This window comes from Watersipora subatra, chromosome 7 (assembly GCF_963576615.1).
Source record: "Watersipora subatra chromosome 7, tzWatSuba1.1, whole genome shotgun sequence".
Classification (NCBI taxonomy): Eukaryota; Metazoa; Bryozoa; class Gymnolaemata; order Cheilostomatida; family Watersiporidae; genus Watersipora; species Watersipora subatra.
In genome coordinates, this window is record NC_088714.1 from 42,047,604 (window position 1) to 42,068,151 (window position 20,548).

At 36.5% G+C, this 20,548-nt stretch overlaps 1 protein-coding gene across 1 annotated transcript in view; it reads left to right on the top strand.

The window, feature by feature from the left end:
* The first annotated feature begins 811 nt into the window (after positions 1-811).
* LOC137401092 (dipeptidyl peptidase 3-like) overlaps positions 812-20,548 on the top strand; it is a 33,600-nt gene continuing 13,863 nt past the window's right edge. The window contains exons 1-11 of the mRNA XM_068087448.1: positions 812-847; positions 2,665-2,832; positions 3,784-3,900; positions 6,919-7,008; positions 8,339-8,551; positions 9,139-9,351; positions 12,966-13,096; positions 15,211-15,269; positions 17,648-17,842; positions 18,579-18,694; positions 18,822-18,914. Coding sequence (XP_067943549.1) covers positions 2,680-2,832; positions 3,784-3,900; positions 6,919-7,008; positions 8,339-8,551; positions 9,139-9,351; positions 12,966-13,096; positions 15,211-15,269; positions 17,648-17,842; positions 18,579-18,694; positions 18,822-18,914 — 1,380 coding nt within the window. The 5' untranslated portion in view covers positions 812-847; positions 2,665-2,679. The remainder of the gene's footprint in view (positions 848-2,664; positions 2,833-3,783; positions 3,901-6,918; positions 7,009-8,338; positions 8,552-9,138; positions 9,352-12,965; positions 13,097-15,210; positions 15,270-17,647; positions 17,843-18,578; positions 18,695-18,821; positions 18,915-20,548) is intronic.

Below are 20,548 nucleotides of genomic sequence, written 5' to 3' on the forward strand. Positions count from 1 at the left end.
CTTCACTGAATATCTATTAGCAATTGCTGTAGCCAGTTATTCTTTTTCATATTAAGTAGTGTTGCTCAATAATAATCATGAATTAGTTAGAATTTCATGCTGTTTTTCATTCATACGCTTTTTCGTTGTGATGGTCTGACAACTCCCGATCTGACTGATGTCCCATATACTCACATCAGCTGTGATGGTTGGACAACTCCCATGCTAGAAATTTATAGCAGCATAGCAATTGCCCTAGATTGTCACGTTTGCTTCTTGATTTATTGAGGTGTCTGATGCGCTGTTTTGTGGCAGTTGTTGTTTTTATGATCCCACACTTCACTATTTCTTTCTATTTGCCAGTCATCTATCGTTTCAAACCCTGACACTAATGATATAAACCGCCAGTTTTGGGGATGGGAGTTTTTATATCATTGCTGGCACTTACGCGAAAATAACATAAACACTAGTTGCTGTGCAAGGAACCTTAGGGCTAATAAACACAACGTTCTACACTGCAAGTAAAAAACTGTTTTAGTAGTTGAGCACTTTGGGCTGATTTCGTCTGTGACAAGAAAACACGACAGTGTACTCTTTTTCTGTTATGAAAAATTTGCCGCGATATCGCAATCCTACCTACCTACCTACCTACCTACCTACCTACCTACCTACCTACCTACCTACCTACCTACCTACCTACCTACCTACCTACCTACCTACCTACCTACCAGTATCTCATCGGCGTTACGCAATTATAAGCCGCGTCATATATCGGCACAGAACACAATAAATTGTATGAAGATACCGTGGAACTTATAAACGTCAGGAAGTGTTCCGCATAGGTTTCTTCGCGCCATCCGGTGAAAATGTGGGTTTCTGCCGACTGCAAAAATATAGTTTCCAATCCTTTTAAATACTTTATATGGTGGATATGCCAACCTCTAAAAGTTAAATATACAAAAAATCAAATATATACTGTTTTGAAAAATGTCAAAATCGAGAAAACATTTCATGTCAGGGGTTTCCATCAATGCCGCTTGCACAGTTAATCATCTAAACCTAGCCTGCAGAATAATGCAACAAAATATAGATATACATGTATAGCACTTTTGCTCCTTTTGGTGCAATCTCAAATTGCAACTCTTATAGCCAGCATTGATTCAAGAAATTCTCAACTGACATCAAATTATAGAATAACAGTTGTACTCGTTCAGAAAGAGCAGTCTACGTATTTGACAGTGGATCGTTCAATACATATAATTGGAATTGATCAGAAGCTTCGTATCATTAAAATTAAAACCTTCCCATCACGGGTACTCCGAGCGTTGCGACAGGCGACGGTGGGAAGAAAGAGTCTTCTTCTTACTGTCGCCTATCGCAACGCTAGGAGTACCCGTGCTTCCTATTAAAATATTATCCTATAAGCCCAAAGACTATTTCTAAAGAGTGCAACTAAAAATTACCTAAGCCTGATTCAAAAAAGATCAGTAGGTCGAGTATCAAGTGCTAATTCATATTCTTTCAATTACAGAACACAAGTGTATTGTAATCAGACCTGCCAACCCAAGAGTGGGGCAATGCGTTTGATTTGGTTTTGGGGCAATTGTTGTAGCAATGATAGTATATATAAAATTGTGGAAATTGGGGCAAAAATCTCAAGCATTTTCATTTTTTCTATGGGGCGATTGCGTGGGTCTCACGCCCAATGCGTGAGAGTTGGCAGGTATGATTGTAATACTATAGCCTATGCTGAGGGTGAGACAGCATTATAACATATAGATTAATAAATCCCACTTCGTCATTGTGCGTGTATTAGTCTGGTATGTGTTTCCATATTTTTGCCCCGAATTTCATTGAAACTTCACACAGACATGATGCTAGAATAGGATTGCTCGATGATGATAGGTCGCTAAAATATTTGGTTTCAAGACTGTCTGGTTTCTGAGAACCAGCTCTAAAACGCCCACCTGGCTAAAAAAAACTCTGACTATAAAGCAAAATATAAAACTGACTATAAAACTTTACTGCTTGATAGCAAAACAATACAAGTAAATTTACATTAGACGATATATTGCCTCTTGAATTAATTGTCATAAATTATAATGTGGCAAGAGCCTATTACATCCAAATTTAACATGTCGTAAATTGAACGCCACCTTTGTTTGTCTGACACCTCTATTGGAACGCCACCTCTATTTGACTGTTACTATGAGAGAAGGGTTTATAGAGTTGATGCTCGTTAGGGTTGTGAAAATGTGTGGATAGCAATGGCAAACACATTTATGCCGGCAAACAAACGTTCTTTGCAAAAATATCAACTGTGCAAAATTAGGAAATAGACTGTCTCGAGAAGTTCATAAACTAAAAGTCCTCATCATATGGGTAGGCACAATGCATGTAGTAAGAAGGTATTAAAAACAATTGCCATTAACTAATAGCCTTCACAGCGATTTTCTAATGGTGGATATAAAAGGAAAAATTTTATATACATATATTTTATATCATTTTTTGTATTTTATATGTATGTAATTTTATATCATGTATTTTCAAATTACATGAATAAGTTCAACATTTGTTATACAAGTTAAACAAAAGTTATGATTAGCTAAATTGCATAAATTTTTCAATTGTGTTGCTGTAGTACAAGTATGCAGACTATTGAGTGTTTTGCAATTCATGTTATAGACACCATATCTATTCATGGACGCATCAAATCACATTCTGCCTAATGAGACAGATTTTTGTCTCCTCGAGTGCAAAGAAGCGTTTAACTGCCTAACATCCAAAGAAAAGAAATATGCTCATTACTTATCTAGAGCCTCCTGGTATGGAGGCCTCATCGTACTCTTCCAGGTAAGATTTCTTATCACCCTCAATTTTTTTCTGCCGTTAATTGCATTTGACCAATTGGTTTTTAAGCAATGTTGTTATATATTGTACTGTGCACAAATAATAGTAATATGTAGACGACCGATGGAGTATTTTTCTTTGCATTGTATTTGTAGACGTATCGGGTATATTATATGTATTTTGAACTAAGAACAACATGCAAGCGGGGCATAAAATATTAAAAACAAGCAAAATTAATACCATTTGAATATAAAAATTTTTTAAACTCATTCTATCACTCTTCTCTTGGCATTACACTTCAAACAACATCTTGAAACAATTGATTCAGATAGAGAACTTCTCCTTGGGCTCATGATGAATCCACTTTTACGGAAAACTTGCTTTGCTGTAATTGAGAAAACTCTGAAAGCAACCTTAGCTAGAATTTCGCTATTCTATTTTGTCAGCCTTTTATTTGCGTACAGAAATCAGCCTAAAGCCAATCTGCTACATGGTATGTTTATGATACGAATAGTTTTATTACTTTTAGATAAAAAACTCCTATCATGTAGGCTACATAGGGTGTCGCATGTATGATGTTAGTAGTTTGGTGAACAGTATGTGAAATGGTACCTATTGCTGATAAGAAAATTCATTAGCAATGTTTTAGCATGTTCTGAAGACTGATAGTGTATTCTTATGTTGCATTGTTGAATTAGGTCTTTACGACTCAGTACTCATTTACCCCAGTCAAATCTGTACAGACAAATTGTTGTATCCCAGTCATGGTAAAATCTACAACGAAAATATTAACCTTGTGTTGATTGCTCATTTCTCTTTTGTTATTTTATCTGCCATTTCAAGTATATATCGCTAGACTTATTTCTTCACATCAAACATTTTTCATCGAAGAGCAGTTCGTTCTGGTTATACGTGTATATGATATGTTTCTTGTTTATACATTGTTTTTTACAGACTTCCCCTGAATCTCCATGTATTCATCTTCTCCTCATCAACCTCATTCGTCATGAATCAGTTGAACAACTGAAACAGACAGCCTCTGTTGCTGGTCTCTCCGAGCAGGAAACGCAGGTACCCTTTTTTATCGACTGTCAACAATTAAATTGCTTTTGATGAAATTCTATGAAAGTTCACTTCACAATTTAAAATATAAAGTGTTGAATAATTTCGATTTAGTTATATGTACAGTGCATCATTTGCTTTCTACTAAGATAAACTTTGTTTTAATGTTTGTTAATCCTGTACGTTAAGATGTTGCAAACAGATTGTAAGGTTATTACCATCAATGATATATAAGTTGGTTTTGCAAAGTATTATTTTGATAATTTCACTTAAACCTTTTTTGCCGAAAGAGCTCGTTGGCTGCTCAGAGAAAGGAGGCCAATTAGGCGATCACAATTTATCGAACTAAGGAGCTAGCTTACATGTAACGAGTACAAACATGTTATAAATGTTGCGTAGCGATAAGTATGTTCATTCTAAAACATCATTATGTTGATAGAGCATTATTCCGTTAGAGTGAAACCTCTGCTCATAAAATTAATTCGTTCCAAAAGCTGTTTCGCAAATAGACAATTTTGTAAGTAGAAACACATTTCAACATAGAAATGCCATAGCCTGTTCCAAGCTCCACAAACTCACTTACATTGTATAAATACATGTAATGTTGAAACCTGTACCAAATACTTGTTAGAGTTAGAATACAATATTAGAATGTTACTACATTGTAAATAGAAGAATTAGACATGGAAAAGGTAAAAAACAGAAAAATGGCGAATCAAAACTACCAATAGTTTGTTTACTTTTGGTATTGGCTGTATACACGTGGTTAAGCGAAGACTGCAGTCAGAAGATGCTGTCACTTGGTGCTGTATTGCTGGTTTGGTTTTTGTTCGGAATAAATTTGTTTTAGAATGCATGTAGAAAGATTTATATACATTGGCACGCACTGAATAACTATGTGATCATACAGAAACCACAGAACGTGACTTTCTTAAAATCGAAGTTGTCCTACTCTGTCTGTGATATATGATGACTCCAAATTATGCAACGAACAAAAACAACAGTTTTTGTTTGCTGACGTTGGCTAGCAAATGAAACTCAGTGAGATGCATTGTACGTCGTAACCATGGGAAATCAATGGGCCAAGACACGAAACCAACACGCAGGTCAAAATATGAAAGGCTCTTCATATCGAAAAAATATCTTTTGTACGTCGAAGCACTATTTCTACCAAAACATGTTTTGTAGCTTGAAAATTTTTATGTGGAATCTTTCGTAAGAGGCTCGACTATATCATCAATTAGGAGTAGGCGCATATAACTAGCTGCCATAAAAGCATGACTGACTCTATTAAGCTGGAGAGGTTAGCATTCTTTCAATTAAAATGGCTGCCAAACCTAAATGAATGTTTTTCAGACATGTTTCTAGATTATTTTGATTTCATTTCAATTATTATTAAACAAGTTTTGTATCAGTTTGCAAAAATTAAAAAAGGAAAATGTTGATTCCCACGTAGATTATTTGGTCTCGGCTATAAATATTTCCATTGAAGCAAGAGATAATTAAAATGTTATACAGTCAAACCCCACATACTAAGTTAATTTAGTTTTAGCTTTGCTTGATGTTAATGTCGTCAAAGACCTATGATAAATACTCCAGGTGTTTGCACATAGCATTACACTGAACATATTATATAAAATAAATAATTTAGAAAGATGTTAGGTGACTGCAACATAACTTTTTATGCATTTTTTGGCAATAATTCTCCTGCAAACTTGAACAAAACGAAGTTTTATATAGAGTTGGCAGTTTATTAATTTGTGATGTAGTGTTGATGTTTGTAAACATCACCAGTTCTTCGCTATACAGCTGGTGCTACAAGTGTCGCACATCACCAGTTCTACGCTATACAGCTGGTGCTACAAGTGTCGCACATCACCAGTTCTACGCTATACAGCCGGCGCTACAAGTGTCGCACATCACCAGTTCTACGCTATACAGCTGGTGCTACAAGTGTCGCACATCACCAGTTCTACGCTATACAGCTGGTGCTACAAGTGTCGCACATCACCAGTTCTACGCTATACAGCTGGTGCTACAAGTGTCGCTCATCACCAGTTCTACGCTATACAGCTGGTGCTACAAGTGTCGCACATCACCAGTTCTACGCTATACAGCTGGTGCTACAAGTGTCGCACATCACCAGTTCTATGCTATACAGCTGGTGCTACAAGTGTCACACATCACCAGTTCTACGCTATACAGCTGGTGCTACAAGTGTCACACATCACCAGTTCTATGCTATACAGCTGGTGCTACAAGTGTCGCTCATCACCAGTTCTACGCTATACAGCTGGTGCTACAAGTGTTGCACATCACCAGTTCTACGCTATACAGCTGGTGCTACAAGTGTCACTAATGTATAGTAGCTGATTTCTTCACTATTTTGCTATTGAGTTGGGCCATCAAATGCGATTTTTTATTGTCTTCATATAGATGTCTTCTTTTTATCAATATTTTGAGAGTAAATTTTGTGCAAAACAACTTTCATGTTGATTATATCCGAATTAATGCTCCTTCAGATCAGGTGCTCGGTTACATGAGTAAAGAAGAAAAGAAGTTTTTGTACAAAAAAGCTGACCCATATCATCACCACCAGCCATTCCTTTGCATCATTTAGCATCTTTTTCATGATCGACCTTGCGTAAATGCCATAAATTCACAAAATGTGTACTTTTCATCCTATGAATGCTGGCTCACGCAGCTGGTTAGGCGAGCGAAACATTGTATAAACTTCCACTTCAATTCTTGCCATGTGATTCTTCATGAGAAAATTTTTTTTAATGTTCGAAGTATTTGGCATGATTCAAATAATTACTATTGTATTAAGGTGCTATTGATGTACAATACATATAAGGATTTGGTGGGCTTTGTTCCAGATTTAAATTTCTGTTTGGGATACCATGCTTTTGGGATACCATACCATATCTTTTTGGTATGCTGTGTGTACTAATGACCAATTTATGTTAGAATTCATCAGTTATGACTATTCTGATAATAAATTAACTAGTTTTGTTTGTTTTGAAGGCGTTTTTTGTTTATGCTGCTGCCATCTTTGCAAATTCTGGAAACTACAAATCATTTGGTGACAGCAAGATAATTCCCAATCTTCCAAAGGTGAGTTGTGACAAAGATTTTGTACAGTTACAAAGCGCTCTTGTGGATCTGATAATAGACATGGCTTCATGTCAGCCTTACTTTTACATAAGATATGGACATGTATATGGCTCCAAAGAGGTTAAAGGGTAATTAGTTAGTTTATTGTTCATTTGTTAATGTAAAACCTACAATATGTGGTATATGAAGAATATCCTCACAGGATATTCTTCATATACCACATATTCTTCCCGCGAGGCTGTTTTTAGTTTCCTAGTCAGTTGAGGTGCACATAAAACATGTGCATTCTAATGGCGTACTGCTTCGGATTTGAGGAGAAATACAGTAGTTTTCTGGGTAAACAATGTTGGTACATGATAAATGAGTCAGAGTAAGCTCATCAACAATGGATAAGCGTATGCTTGGCAGATGCATTATTAAAAGCTGTCACTGAAAAACCTTTCTAAATGCTTTACATGTTTGTGAGCTACGATTGTGTACCAAACGCAAGTGAAGAGATCGCATGCATGCAGTCATGATTACGCAGCATAATGAACAATGCAGCATAATTAATCTCGGGGAGACGGAGGGGAAAGAAAGGGAGGGAGGGGCAAGGAGAGAGGGAGGGGGAAGAGAGGGAGGGGGAAGAGAGGGAGAAAAAGAGAGGGGGAGGGGGAAGAGAGGGAGAAAAAGAGAGGGGGAGGAGAGGGAGGAAAGGGAGAGGGAGAAAAATGAAAGGGAGAGGGAGAAAAGAGAGAGGGAGGGAGAAGCTATGATAACCAAGCCCTTGCTTTATAACAAAGGTTTTTGTAGTATGCTAAGATTGTTGTGTTGGATTCATTCAAAAGTATTCGATAAAGTAATGAATTACCTTATCGATTACATATCGATGACAGTTGTCTGTAGAAAATAGCTCTCAAGTTTGTGAATATGTATAACGCTCAATGAATTCATTTTGTATAACAATTCAGCAACGTATATATTCCCTATAGGGTATGAATAGGAAATTGAAAGAGTCTATAATAAGTTATTAGTGCTCAAGGAGTTATGTGGTACCAGGTGTAATATCTGTCGAGTTGGATGATACCAGGTGTAATATCTGTCGAGATTGATGATACTAGGTGTAATATCTGTCGAGTTAGATGATACCAGGTGTAGTATCTGTCGAGTTGGATGATACTAGGTGTAGTATCTGTCGAGTTGGATGATACCAGGTGTAGTATCTTTCGAGTTAGATGATACCAGGTGTAGTATCTGTCGAGTTGGATGATACTAGGTGTAGTATCTGTCGAGTTGGATGATACCAGGTGTAGTATCTGTAGTCAGATGGTGCACTGTGTAATGATTGCAGAGTCAGATGGAAAAACTGATGAAGGCGAGCAATGCATACAAAAAAGAACCTGAGCTCATTACAGAACTCTGGACTGATGTGGGGGAAAGCATGTACTCCCTGAGCGCTCGGGAGACACAGCTCGGTCTTGGTGACCAAGGCATCACTACTTACTTTTCTTCCAATTGTACAAAGGCTGATGCTGCCATTGCCAAAGAGTTTCTCACAGACAAGGTTTGCATTCCTTATTAAAGAAGAAAGCTGGTGCCCATTGCTGTTCTATCTTATAAAGTAATTTTGCCAGTAACTGTTTGCCATTTTGTTCATGATCACCAGTAAAAGATGGAATTTTTGATCACTGAAAAAAATAGTAAAAAATAATGGTACTACTTTATTATGCTGATGAAAAATAAGGTAAGGAGTTACGTTCACAATGAGAATAGCTTTCATTCAGCTTGATTGCAAGATTTCTCTAATTCACGGTGCGACCAGCAGTCTGATGTTTAGGGCGGACCTTGTGTGCCCCGTAGCAATGGTAGTTGTATTGAACATCATCACTGCTCAGCCGTGACTTCATTTTTCCACCTTTTTCTGATCTTATTTCTCCACTCTGTTTCTTTCCCTCCCTTTTTCTCTCAGGTTTTCTCCACCCCGTTTCTCCATAGCTCCTTTTCGTCCTTCAAGCCTTTCAAATTTGTATTTGTGCTGACTAGAGTTGTTCATGCTGTTACACTCACATCTCTTATCTGCCATTTGTATTTTCTCTACACTAATTTTTCAACTTGTTTCTTTTTTCATTTGCATACACGTTAAAATTACAGAAAATTCCATGTTGGAATACACGGTGTCTCAAACATGCAGATGGTAAATATGAGATCCGTCTTGCATCAGTTGAGTCAACTAAGGAGGATCTTGACTACTTGGGAGATTATGTGTTTACAACCTCAGACAGTAAAGAGCACAAATTTTCCGTGACCCGAGGGGATTATTCTGAGCTGCTAAAACTTGTCGCAGAGAACCTGACATTAGCTAAAGTAAGTACAATACGAAAATCAATATATTGCAGTTTATGCATATTGTGGATAGCTTTCCTTGACAGCATTTTTAATTAAAAGATCGTACTAGACTACCTTTTATGGTTACACTTTCTTTTGTTTATAGTCCAGAGCTATTAAACCTGTCACTGCCATCCATGTACAAATTTAGCTATTGGCATATTCCCAGCCATTTTGCAGAAAATTGCCGATTTTGCTTCATGATATGTATACAATTTTTTTCAACTTAAAACTCTATCTAGAACGCATTTATGTATTTTATTTTGCCAACATGTTAACAAATAGGGCTATGCAAAAAATTCAATGCATCTATACTTTGTGCATTGATGAAGCTATGTGAAGCTACGATCGCTACAAAGCTAAAACGATCCTCTACAATGTTTCTTACTCTTACAAAACTATTACTTTCACACCACCATCAGAGTCTGTGCTGCTACTTTAATTATCTGTGTAATCACAAAAAAACCTGAATCTGAATTGGCTATAATGTCATCAACATCAGTAATTATCTGTTTTCTAACCCGGGAGGTACTTACAAAAGCCATAATAACACTAAATAGTTTGACCATCACAAAGAAAAATTGTTCAATTTTAAGTTGGAAATTCCCAAACAAAAATTTTAAATTGTTTCGTTATTTTAGCGAATCTTATAGAAAAATCCTCGGACAACACTGTCAATACCATGAAAGTCCTGAAGATCGTTGGTTATGTTGTCAATGAATAACAGAATTAATTTGCTACGCAATTGCTGGGAAAGTCGCAAAAATGCGTCTGCGGCAGTTAGCCATAAAAGACACATAAATGCGTCTATGGCAGTGAAAGGGTTGAATTGTTTAGTTTCTGATGCAAAAGTACAGGTTGATAATTGATTTTTCACCTAATACTATTATATCAGATTTGAATGCTACCAATAGTTATAAATACTAACATGACTAGGCTCACCAAACATATCACTGGAACTAAGAGTGTTTCAGGTCAGTAATGCGTATCAGATCGGAGTTAAGGTAGTTTGATTCATCAGTCTACTTGCAGTAATTTTCAACATTTTTTGAGCCATGGCACATTTTTACATTGACAAACTCTTGGGCCACACCGCCAGACATGGAGGAATGTGAGGCAAGTTGGGTCAAAAATCACATTAATGCGAAATATGACCAAAGTAGAAGCTCTAGGATTATAAATCTTCTCATAAAAGTAGGGGAGTGTGTGTTCTATTCTACTGAAAATGCACAACGGTTAATCCTTGGTCAAACTGAAAAAAATACTCATTTGAAAACTGGTTGTCTCGTGACCCGATTTACCCGCTTGTGGGATACGTTAGGTCAAATTTAGAATGAAATAAAAATTGAAATCTCTAACAAGTTTCAAAGCTAGACTCAGGCTATAATATAATTGCGGGTTAATTGTAAGCAATAGATGTCAACTGGTAGAGATATTTCTCAGCTTCCCAATGCATATTTATTAAGAGATCTTTGACAAGTTGGAGATATGTTAGCAGATTTATTGCATCTAGAAGGGTTAATGTCGCTCCACCGGAAGAAGAGGGCAAAATATATGCGACACTCACTTTGCCCGTAAAAGGGCTAAATTTATCTTTCCAAAATTCTGATGAGGAGCCATTTGAAAAATACAATGCCAGACTCTATTTGACCTCCAACATAGTTAAGGGTTGAAAAATAGAGCGCCATGGCGTTCAATTAAGGGTTTTACGGTATGTGGCATAGCCCAACTTGCCCCACCTTCCCCTACTTAATGTCAAACTTGAGCCTATTGCAAACACAACATGGATATTCTTGCAGGAATGGTAGGTAAAAAGACTTCAAGCTTTTGGCCACCTTCCAACAACGCCTCAAAATAATTATACCAGTCCAGAAATTGCTTCATATAGTGCTCGCACTCATCATATTCAGCTTAGTAACTGACTCTCTAACCAGCTGCTCCAATTGTCCACTTTTCTCAACACTAAAATAATTGTGCAAATACTTAATCTCTATGCTTCATGATGAAAAAAGCAAAACGAAAGACAACAGCCGATAATAATATAGATGAAGTTCAGAAAATGTTATTGATAATTTTCCACGGCACATCTGACGATCTCTTACGGCACGCCAGTGTACCCCCGGCGCATCGGTTAAAAAATCACTGGTCTACTGTGTTTCACTGTTTCTACTCTGGCATTGTTTCAATTTCTTAACTTTCTGATGAATGCTTGTCTGCTTGCATTGTTACCGTAAATGATTTAAAAATCTTAAACATTTTATGAATCATGCCACTATGAAAGTTCTATTCTTGTAGATGCCAAACACAGATATTGACTAAATGTTATTAGATCAATCAAATAGATGAATTGCAAAGCTGGAGCAATGTGCTGTACCATGTCTGTTACTTCTAGCCTTTTAGCTGTTACCATGCTGTACCATGTCTGTTACTTCTAGCCTTTTAGCTGTTACCATGCTGTACCATGTCTGGTACTTTTAGCTGTTACCATGCTGTACCATGTCTGTTACTTCTAGCCTTTTAGCTGTTACCATGCTGTACCATGTCTGTTACTTCTAGCCTTTTAGCTGTTACCATGCTGTACCATGTCTGTTACTTCTAGCCTTTTAGCTGTTACCATGCTGTACCATGTCTGGTACTTTTAGCTGTTACCATGCTGTACCATGTCTGTTACTTCTAGCCTTTTAGCTGTTACCATGCTGTACCATGTCTGTTACTTTTAGCTGTTACCATGCTGTACCATGTCTGTTACTTTTAGCTGTTACCATGTCTGTTACTTCTAACCTTTTAGCTGTTTCCATGCTGTACCATGTCTGGTACTTCTAGCCTTTTAGCTGTTACCATGCTGTACCATGTCTGTTACTTTTAGCTGTTACCATGTCTGTTACTTCTAACCTTTTGGCTGTTACCATGCTGTACCATGTCTGTTACTTTTAGCCTTTTGTCAGAACTCTGCTTTAAGTCAAACTTATTCTTAGTTTCAAATTTGAGACCGATGCAACCATAATTATGTTAGTGACAAGATTTGCTTTCTTGATGCATGTTTGGAGATCTTGAATGAAGTTCCATAAAGATCTTGGGCAAAAAATATGTGGTAATAATATGCATTAATAAAATTAAGCAGTATAGTAAACACTAAATTTCTATACAGATAGCGTAGTGAAGCAACACTTGGGTGCTCCTGTGCCAAAACTCTATCCTGGGTCAACAAGCAGATCATGTTTCCATAGAATGCTACAGTAAAGTGATGGTTGTATGACGTCTTATATCAAGGCATATGTCAGCATTGAAGCAGCAGGAAAGCAACCCATATGTGTATGCACAAGTGCGACGCCGTTTGTTGTTTCGGTTATTTCCAATGTCACAAAGATGGTGCATCACACGAGTTTTTCCATTTCAAACAGTAACCCTGAATCACGACAGAATGAGCCCAGCATGGCTGTTTCCATGATGGCGTTGCAGCACGGATGAGGATGTCTCGCTACACTATCGCTGTATGGAAACTAAGCAGTAGTGTCCTCTATTTTGTGTCACAAGTTATCACAGTTACTTGTCGCTAAATTAATGACTCTGATGTAACTACATGAATTATTTAGGAGTTTGCTGCCAATGAAAATCAGCAGTGTATGTTGGCAAAATACGTGGAGAGTTTCACCAGTGGTTCGCTGGATGCCCATAAGGATGGCTCGAGGTCTTGGATAAAAGACAAAGGACCGGTCATTGAGAGGTGAGTGCTACCCCATTTTCATTCATTCTCTCTCGTCAACAACCTTCACTATGCGACAAATGTTGCGGATTAACGCCAGTGCTTTGATAGAGAAGTTAAGAAATTCTGTGCCATAAGTAAATAATTAATGACACAGTCGTGTCACGCTTAGCAGTGTTCAGAACATATAAAGATCTGCGAGTAAGAAAACTCAATCGGTTTGAGAGTTTTTGTCAATGTTCATCTTGCGGATGATGATAAACTTGCGCAACATCTGTATCATGGAAACATAGTGCTTGTTTTCCTTTCACCATGTTAGCAGTTGCAATTGAGTAGCCTGCCTATCTATTCAGGTATCATCACATGGCCCTCCATATTCTTTCCTCAACTCTTATGCATTTTAGTTATGGCTTGCATTAATGGCTGTAGCTTTATTTTTTGTGGTCAAGCTTCCACATGCAAAGTTAATGTGTTCAAAAATTGCTCTCTTTGTAAAAACCTTTGTATGTCAGAGCAAGTATTCTTATAGGGAGATATGCTACATATTTGTATACCAGAGCAAGTATTCTTATAGGGAGATATGCCACATATTTGTATGTCAGAGCAAGTATTCTTATAGGGAGATATGCTACATATTTGTATGTCAGAGCAAGTATTCTTATAGGGTGATATGCTACGTATTTGTATGTCAGAGTAAGTATTCTTATAGGGAGATATGCTACATATTTGTATGTCAGAGCAAGTATTCTTATAGGGAGATATGCTACATATTTGTATACCAGAGAAAGTATTGTTATAGGGAGATATGCTACATATTTGTATGTCAGAGCAAGTATTCTTATAGGGAGATATGCTACATATTTGTATGTCAGAGCAAGTATTCTTATCGGGTGATATGCTACATATTTGTATGTCAGAGCAAGTATTCTTATAGGGTGATATGCTACATATTTGTATGTCAGAGCAAGTATTCTTATCGGGAGATATGCTACATATTTGTATGTCAGAGTAAGTATTCTTATAGGGAGATATGCTACATATTTGTATGTCAGAGCAAGTATTCTTATAGGGAGATATGCTACATATTTGTATACCAGAGCAAGTATTTTTATAGGGAGATATGCTACATATTTGTATGTCAGAGCAAGTATTCTTATAGGGTGATATGCTACATATTTGTATGTCAGAGCAAGTATTCTTATAGGGAGATATGCTACATATTTGTATGTCAGAGCAAGTATTCTTATAGGGAGATATGCTACATATTTGTATATCAGAGCAAGTATTCTTATAGGGAGATATGCTACATATTTTATTCAGTTCGTGTTTGGCTTCAAAACTTAACAATAAATGTATCAGGTAAGCATATAAAGCATTAAAACTAATGCATTATATAAAAATGAATATAAAAAGAAAGCCTATGTAAGAACATGAAGGGTCTAATAATAATGAACAAAGTTGTTCTTATTTTCGCTGGATGCTTGGTGAAGACAGGTTGAATTAACAAGTTGAATTAATCGTCTGTCTTCTGCCTTGAAGAGGTAGAAGACAGACGATGCATTGGCAGATGTCTCGATATAGATATGGAGCCGGCGCACCTGGTCTACACGAACTTAATATATTGTAGCATATTTAGATGTTTATGTATTGAAATGTAATATTGTTTAACATTTATTTTTTAAGTATGATATACAGCCTCTCCGTTTTCACCAGTTACAGTTTTTCATTACATTCCTTTCACATTCGTCTAACGATTTCTTTTCACGGTTTATTCTGATGATGTTTCTATAATTTCTTGTTCTACCTCTAAGGAATGCATTGTCTTGTTCTTTTACACCGCTGCACCAGCCTTCTTGGGTTCTGTCATTTGAAAACTTGAAAAGGAACATTGGAGGCAGGCCCTGTCTAGCATGACCAACCCATCTGGAGGAATATTGTTTATGTTTGCTTTCCTTTGCAAGACTGCATAGTTTTGAACAATTTTGTACATTGTGAGCCGAAAATTGCTTCTTCTGTTGAGACCACATGTTGCTCAATTTTATGTCGTATGTTGGGAAATTTGTATGAAAAGATATCATAGGTCGATATTCAAATATACAAGGCAGCAGTTTCCAGACGCTTTAAATCTTTTTTAGCTACATCGGTTTCATTGAAGTATATCGAGATCCAGTGAGTGCTCGTGGTGAATTCGAAGGTAAGATAATTTTATTAATGCTTTTCCTTATTCATTTGTTATCTTGCTGCTTGATTAGATGGGCATCCAGTAGAGAACACAGAACCCTCAGGTAGTCTTGCTACATCTCAACCTTGTAAAATTTGAACTCCCTACAACTAGACTCATAAAATGATAATAGCTTATAACTACATACATTGTTACAAAAGTATTTTGTTAAGTCACTAAGGCTAACTTTTACACCTAAATGATTACGCTATGCAATTTTGCAGAAAGGTTCTGTAAAATACATCCTTTGTAGACTATTTGTAGTTACAAGCAATCAGTACATGGCTATTGCATAGGTGTTGTTAAACATTTGATTTATAAAAATAAATGTTTTGCATATTCTATTCTTGTAGATACCGTATAGATATGGCTAGCTTGTAACAGACTCAATTCAATGTCATAGCTAGTGGTGGCTAGCTAGTAACAGACTCAATTCAATGTCATAGCTAGTGGTGGCTAGCTAGTAACAGACACAATTCAATGTCATAGCTAGTGGTGGCTAGCTAATAACAGACTCAATTCAATGTCATAGCTAGTGGTGGCTAGCTTGTAACAGACTCAATTCAATGTCATAGCTAGTGGTGGTCAGCTAGTAACAGACACAATTCAATGTCATAGCTAGTGGTTGTTTGCTAGTAACAGACTCAATTCAATGTCATAGCTAGTGGTGGCTAGCTAGTAACAGACTCAATTCAATGTCATAGCTAGTGGTGGTCAGCTAGTGACAGACTCAATTCAATGTCATAGCTAGTGGTGGCTAGCTAGTAACAGACACAATTCAATGTCATAGCTAGTGGTTGTTTGCTAGTAACAGACTCAATTCAATGTCATAGCTAGTGGTTGCTAGCTAGTGACAGACACAATTCAATGTCATAGCTAGTGGTGGCTAGCTAATAACAGACCCAATTCAATGTCCTAGCTCGCGGTGGCTAGCTAATAACAGACTCAATTCAATGTCCTAGCTAGTGGTGGCTAGCTAATAACAGACTCAATTCAATGTCCTAGCTCGCGGTGGCTAGCTAATAACAGACTCAATTCAATGTCCTAGCTCGCGGTGGCTAGCTAATAACAGACTCAATTCAATGTCCTAGCTCGCGGTGGCTAGCTAATGACAGACTCGATTCAATTTCTATTTTTACTAAAGTATTTACATCATTCTGCAACATGTTTGCATGTTACTTTGGGAATTGTTTTGAAATTGATTTAGTGAACATGAGCTCTAGTAGCTAGTAAAATAGTGACGTAGTTTTGTCATCCTTATCTTCAAATAACAAATATATTTTAACTCTAGACTTTCAAAATTTGCTCATAGTTGCAACAATATACCTATGAAATAGGTAAATATGCTTCCTTATGTGCAGTAAGTTCTTATATTCATTTTTAATCTCTTCAAACTTTTATACAAAGTGCAGCCTTTGAGAGAAAACAGCAAAGAATTGCACATCGTGAAATCATCAGTGTTATTCAGCTATAATCCCAATATATAATAGGTTAGCATTCCATAGTAAGCAATTATGTTTGGCTAAATTCGAATATTACTGTAATAACAGGATGTCAAATGTCTATGAAGGATGTCATTTTTAGATATATTAAGGTGTCCTCGTCTAACAGACAGAAATGTTACTAACGAATATCATATGACCTATATGAATATCATATGACCTATATGAATATCATATGACCTATATGAATATCATATGACCTATATGAATATCATATGACCTACATGAATATCATATGACCTGTATGAATATCATACGACCTATATGAATATCATACGACCTATATGAATATCATATGACCTACAATGTATATGAATATCATATGACCTATATGAATATTATATGACCTATATGAATATTATATGACCTATATGAATATCATATGACCTATATGAATATCATATGACCTATATGAATATCATATGACCTATATGAATATCATATACCTATATGAATATCATATGACCTATATGAATATCAATGACCCATATAACTGTTGGTACTTTGCTAACCCTTTAAGGTTTTTGGGCTGATGGGTTTCTTTATCTTGTTAATCAGACAGTGCTCAGTAGTAAATGTATGAGAAGTAACGTTTTTTCCATAAAAAAGCTCATTAGTGTTTCAAGAGTAGAGTAGTACGTCATTTCAAGAAATGTTTAGTAATCTCTGAAGGCCACTCAGGTGTCACTTGTGATCGATGATTGTTATGATGCTCTAAGTAAAGATTGTCTATTTATTACATACCTCATATTTTATACTTATATTTCTTTGTTATAGATATTCTATTTATACTTTTATTACATTATTTATGATTTTGGTAAATACACTGTATGTGGTAAATATTTATAGGATTTGTTGCCATGGTTAATAAAGAGATGTCCGCTAAGTTTTCAAACTTAGTCGATAATGCTACAAAGTTTTTGGCTTTGCTACCATGGCCGAAAGAGCTGGAAAAGGATAAGTTTCTCAAGCCAGACTTTACTTCTCTTGATGTCCTTACATTCTCTGGCAGTGGAATTCCTGCCGGTATCAATATTCCAAACTGTGAGTCAGGCATTATATTATCGCTAGTTCCACACAACATCCTTTTTCTAGCCTAGGCTGGTAGTCTAAACATGATAGGGTAGCTAGATGTGATTGTATTTTGCAGCTCGTGCCTCATGTATGTCTCATTTGTTTTTGTATAAAATTTTTAGAAGTTTTTAACACTTAGTTTACGTGTTACATTAAAATTATTTTTGCAATTTAAGTTTCTGTCATGCTTTAAAAGCATTTTTTGCAGCATGAGGTGAATGTGCTTCTGAAGCGTTTTTATCTTATGCTTTAAAACATTTCAAGCAGTTTTAAAAATCTTTAAAACCGCGCTGCATTGTTGAGCGCAGGTTCACTTCCTAGAGGACAAACCTTATTTGTATGAGTCGTGTAGCACTGGACAGCTTGCAAAACATCTATGACAAAGTATCAACCACCTGCAAAAACTGGACTGGATTCGTATCAATTTTAAACCAGTTCAGGGTCATCTGGTTTAATTAACATGATTGTTTAATTGCCTTTGTCGCAATTTTTAATTATCAGTAAAGAAAGAAATATGTAAAGGGCCATCAGGTCACTGTTAGCGTACAAACTTCTGTTTACAATCTGTTCCCAAATAAAATTGCTAATGATTGGTTTAACGAATCGCAAAAAATGTTACTTGACGATAATACAGCACACTTACTGGGCTACTCATTGGTGTGAATACTCAGACATGTCGGATGTATTCAATTGTTTCGACATGCAGACGATGAGATTCGACAGTCGGAGGGATTTAAGAATGTCTCTCTTGGCAATGTACTCTCCTCAAGCTACAAAAAGGATAAGCTCGAGAACATAACATTCTTGGCTGAAGAGGATAAGGTGATTAGCTGTATTCACTTATACTTTACTCGTGTTGTATTCTTGTCCTTGTCTACGCTTTGTCTTAATCTGATAGCATGTTGCTAGTTTGAAATTTTTTAAATGAAAGTGATATGTGATCATTTAGGAGCTGCTTTCTGCTTGGAAATCTAAGGCCTTTGAGGTCCAGGTCGGACTTCACGAGCTTCTCGGACATGGTAGTGGAAAGCTCTTCTGTAAGGTTAGTCTATAGTACTTTACCATATGTTTCTCTGTGCGTGCATGCTTCTAATGCATTCGGAGTTGCCCGCTGTTGATGAATTTGCACCCTACCAATTCAATGATGCAGAGTTGCACTACAGTCATACTTCAACTTACGAGCTTAATGCGTTCCGAGACTGAGCTCGTATGTCAATTTACTCGCATGTTGGTGCAATTTATTTATATATAGAACAATTAAATATATATTGATTGGATTCCATACTCTAAAAAAAGCAAATAAAACACTCAAAACAAGATATTGTAACAGAAAGAACATATTAATTATTCTCCTTACGTACTACATGCTTTTAAAAAGCAGCAAATAAAAAATAATGCAAGGAAATTTGATAAATTAAAATGTAAAATTAAATACATACAATAGCAGTTAACACTCGCGTTTGCCGGGGAGGGAGATAAAAGTTATCCTTCATTACAACAGTTGACTTTGATAAATTTGGATTTTATCAAAGTGTTAAAAGACAAACTTAGAAGCAAACCTAAAAGCAAACTTTCCTTTTCAACTAAACGTAATTAAAATTTCATCGGCGTTCATAGTTTGAAGTTTCTTGCTGGTTAGCGAGAAATTTTTCCTTTTTTTCGCTTTCACGACTAGCTGGCCATTTTAAGATAAACCTATCTAAGGACGTTTGCCTTTGTCGTCCTTGCAACATGTTGCGATTAGGACGAACACAGGTGTCGTCACAAATGGTTAATGCACGACCACTAGCCAGCTTGTCCGAATGTCTATTAAACAGTTTGGATAGATAGCGCCGGCCTTTTCACATAGCATCGTTTCAGTTACGCTGTCACCGGCCAATTGTTTGTCCAATGCCATCAGCGGTCGTGAAGATCGCTGCACCGTTTAGAAACTATGGTTAGTCCTTTTGCGAACTAAATGCCCTGAATATAATCCTTCTGTTTGATAATTATGAATGTATTTCTGTCATATTGCCGAGCTAGCTCAATCACGCATACACATTTCGTATATTTTTCAATGTTTTTCCGTTTAATGTCAATTGTTATCATTTGCTTTTTCTTTGTATTATCTTTCATTTTACTGGCAAACGTTCGGTCTACGCACAGTACGTTTAATTCACATAATTCTGCACAGAAAATCGTGCACAAAAAACCCGGTACAACAGTATAACCTGAGCAGTTGAAAAATACAGAGTGATGCTGTTCTCATAAAACACCTCCAGCATACTTGGCAACTGACTGAAGTGCTCGTATCTCAAACATGGCTTGTATGTTAGTGCTAAAACTTGCTTGAAAGCTGGCTCGTATCTCAAGTTTCTCGTACGTTGGAGCACTCGTAAGTTGAAGTATTACTGTATATAGCTCTTTTTAAGGTTAATGATGTATGCCTCAAAACAAATTATGTTTAAGTAGACTCGCTTTCGGGTCATGGTCACTGGTCTCACTTATCAGATCTAAAAAGTAATTATTCCGTCATATTTGAAGGGGCAACCCATCCTTGGCATGTAAATGTTCATGTAAAAAGAAAAACTGAAGCAGAAACATTAGTGAGTAGCAAGCAGAGACCCGCGTGGTTGTGAGCTGAAATTGTTTTACCTTCTCTGGAGAGTTTAGCCGAGTATCGTGGATTCAAATCTA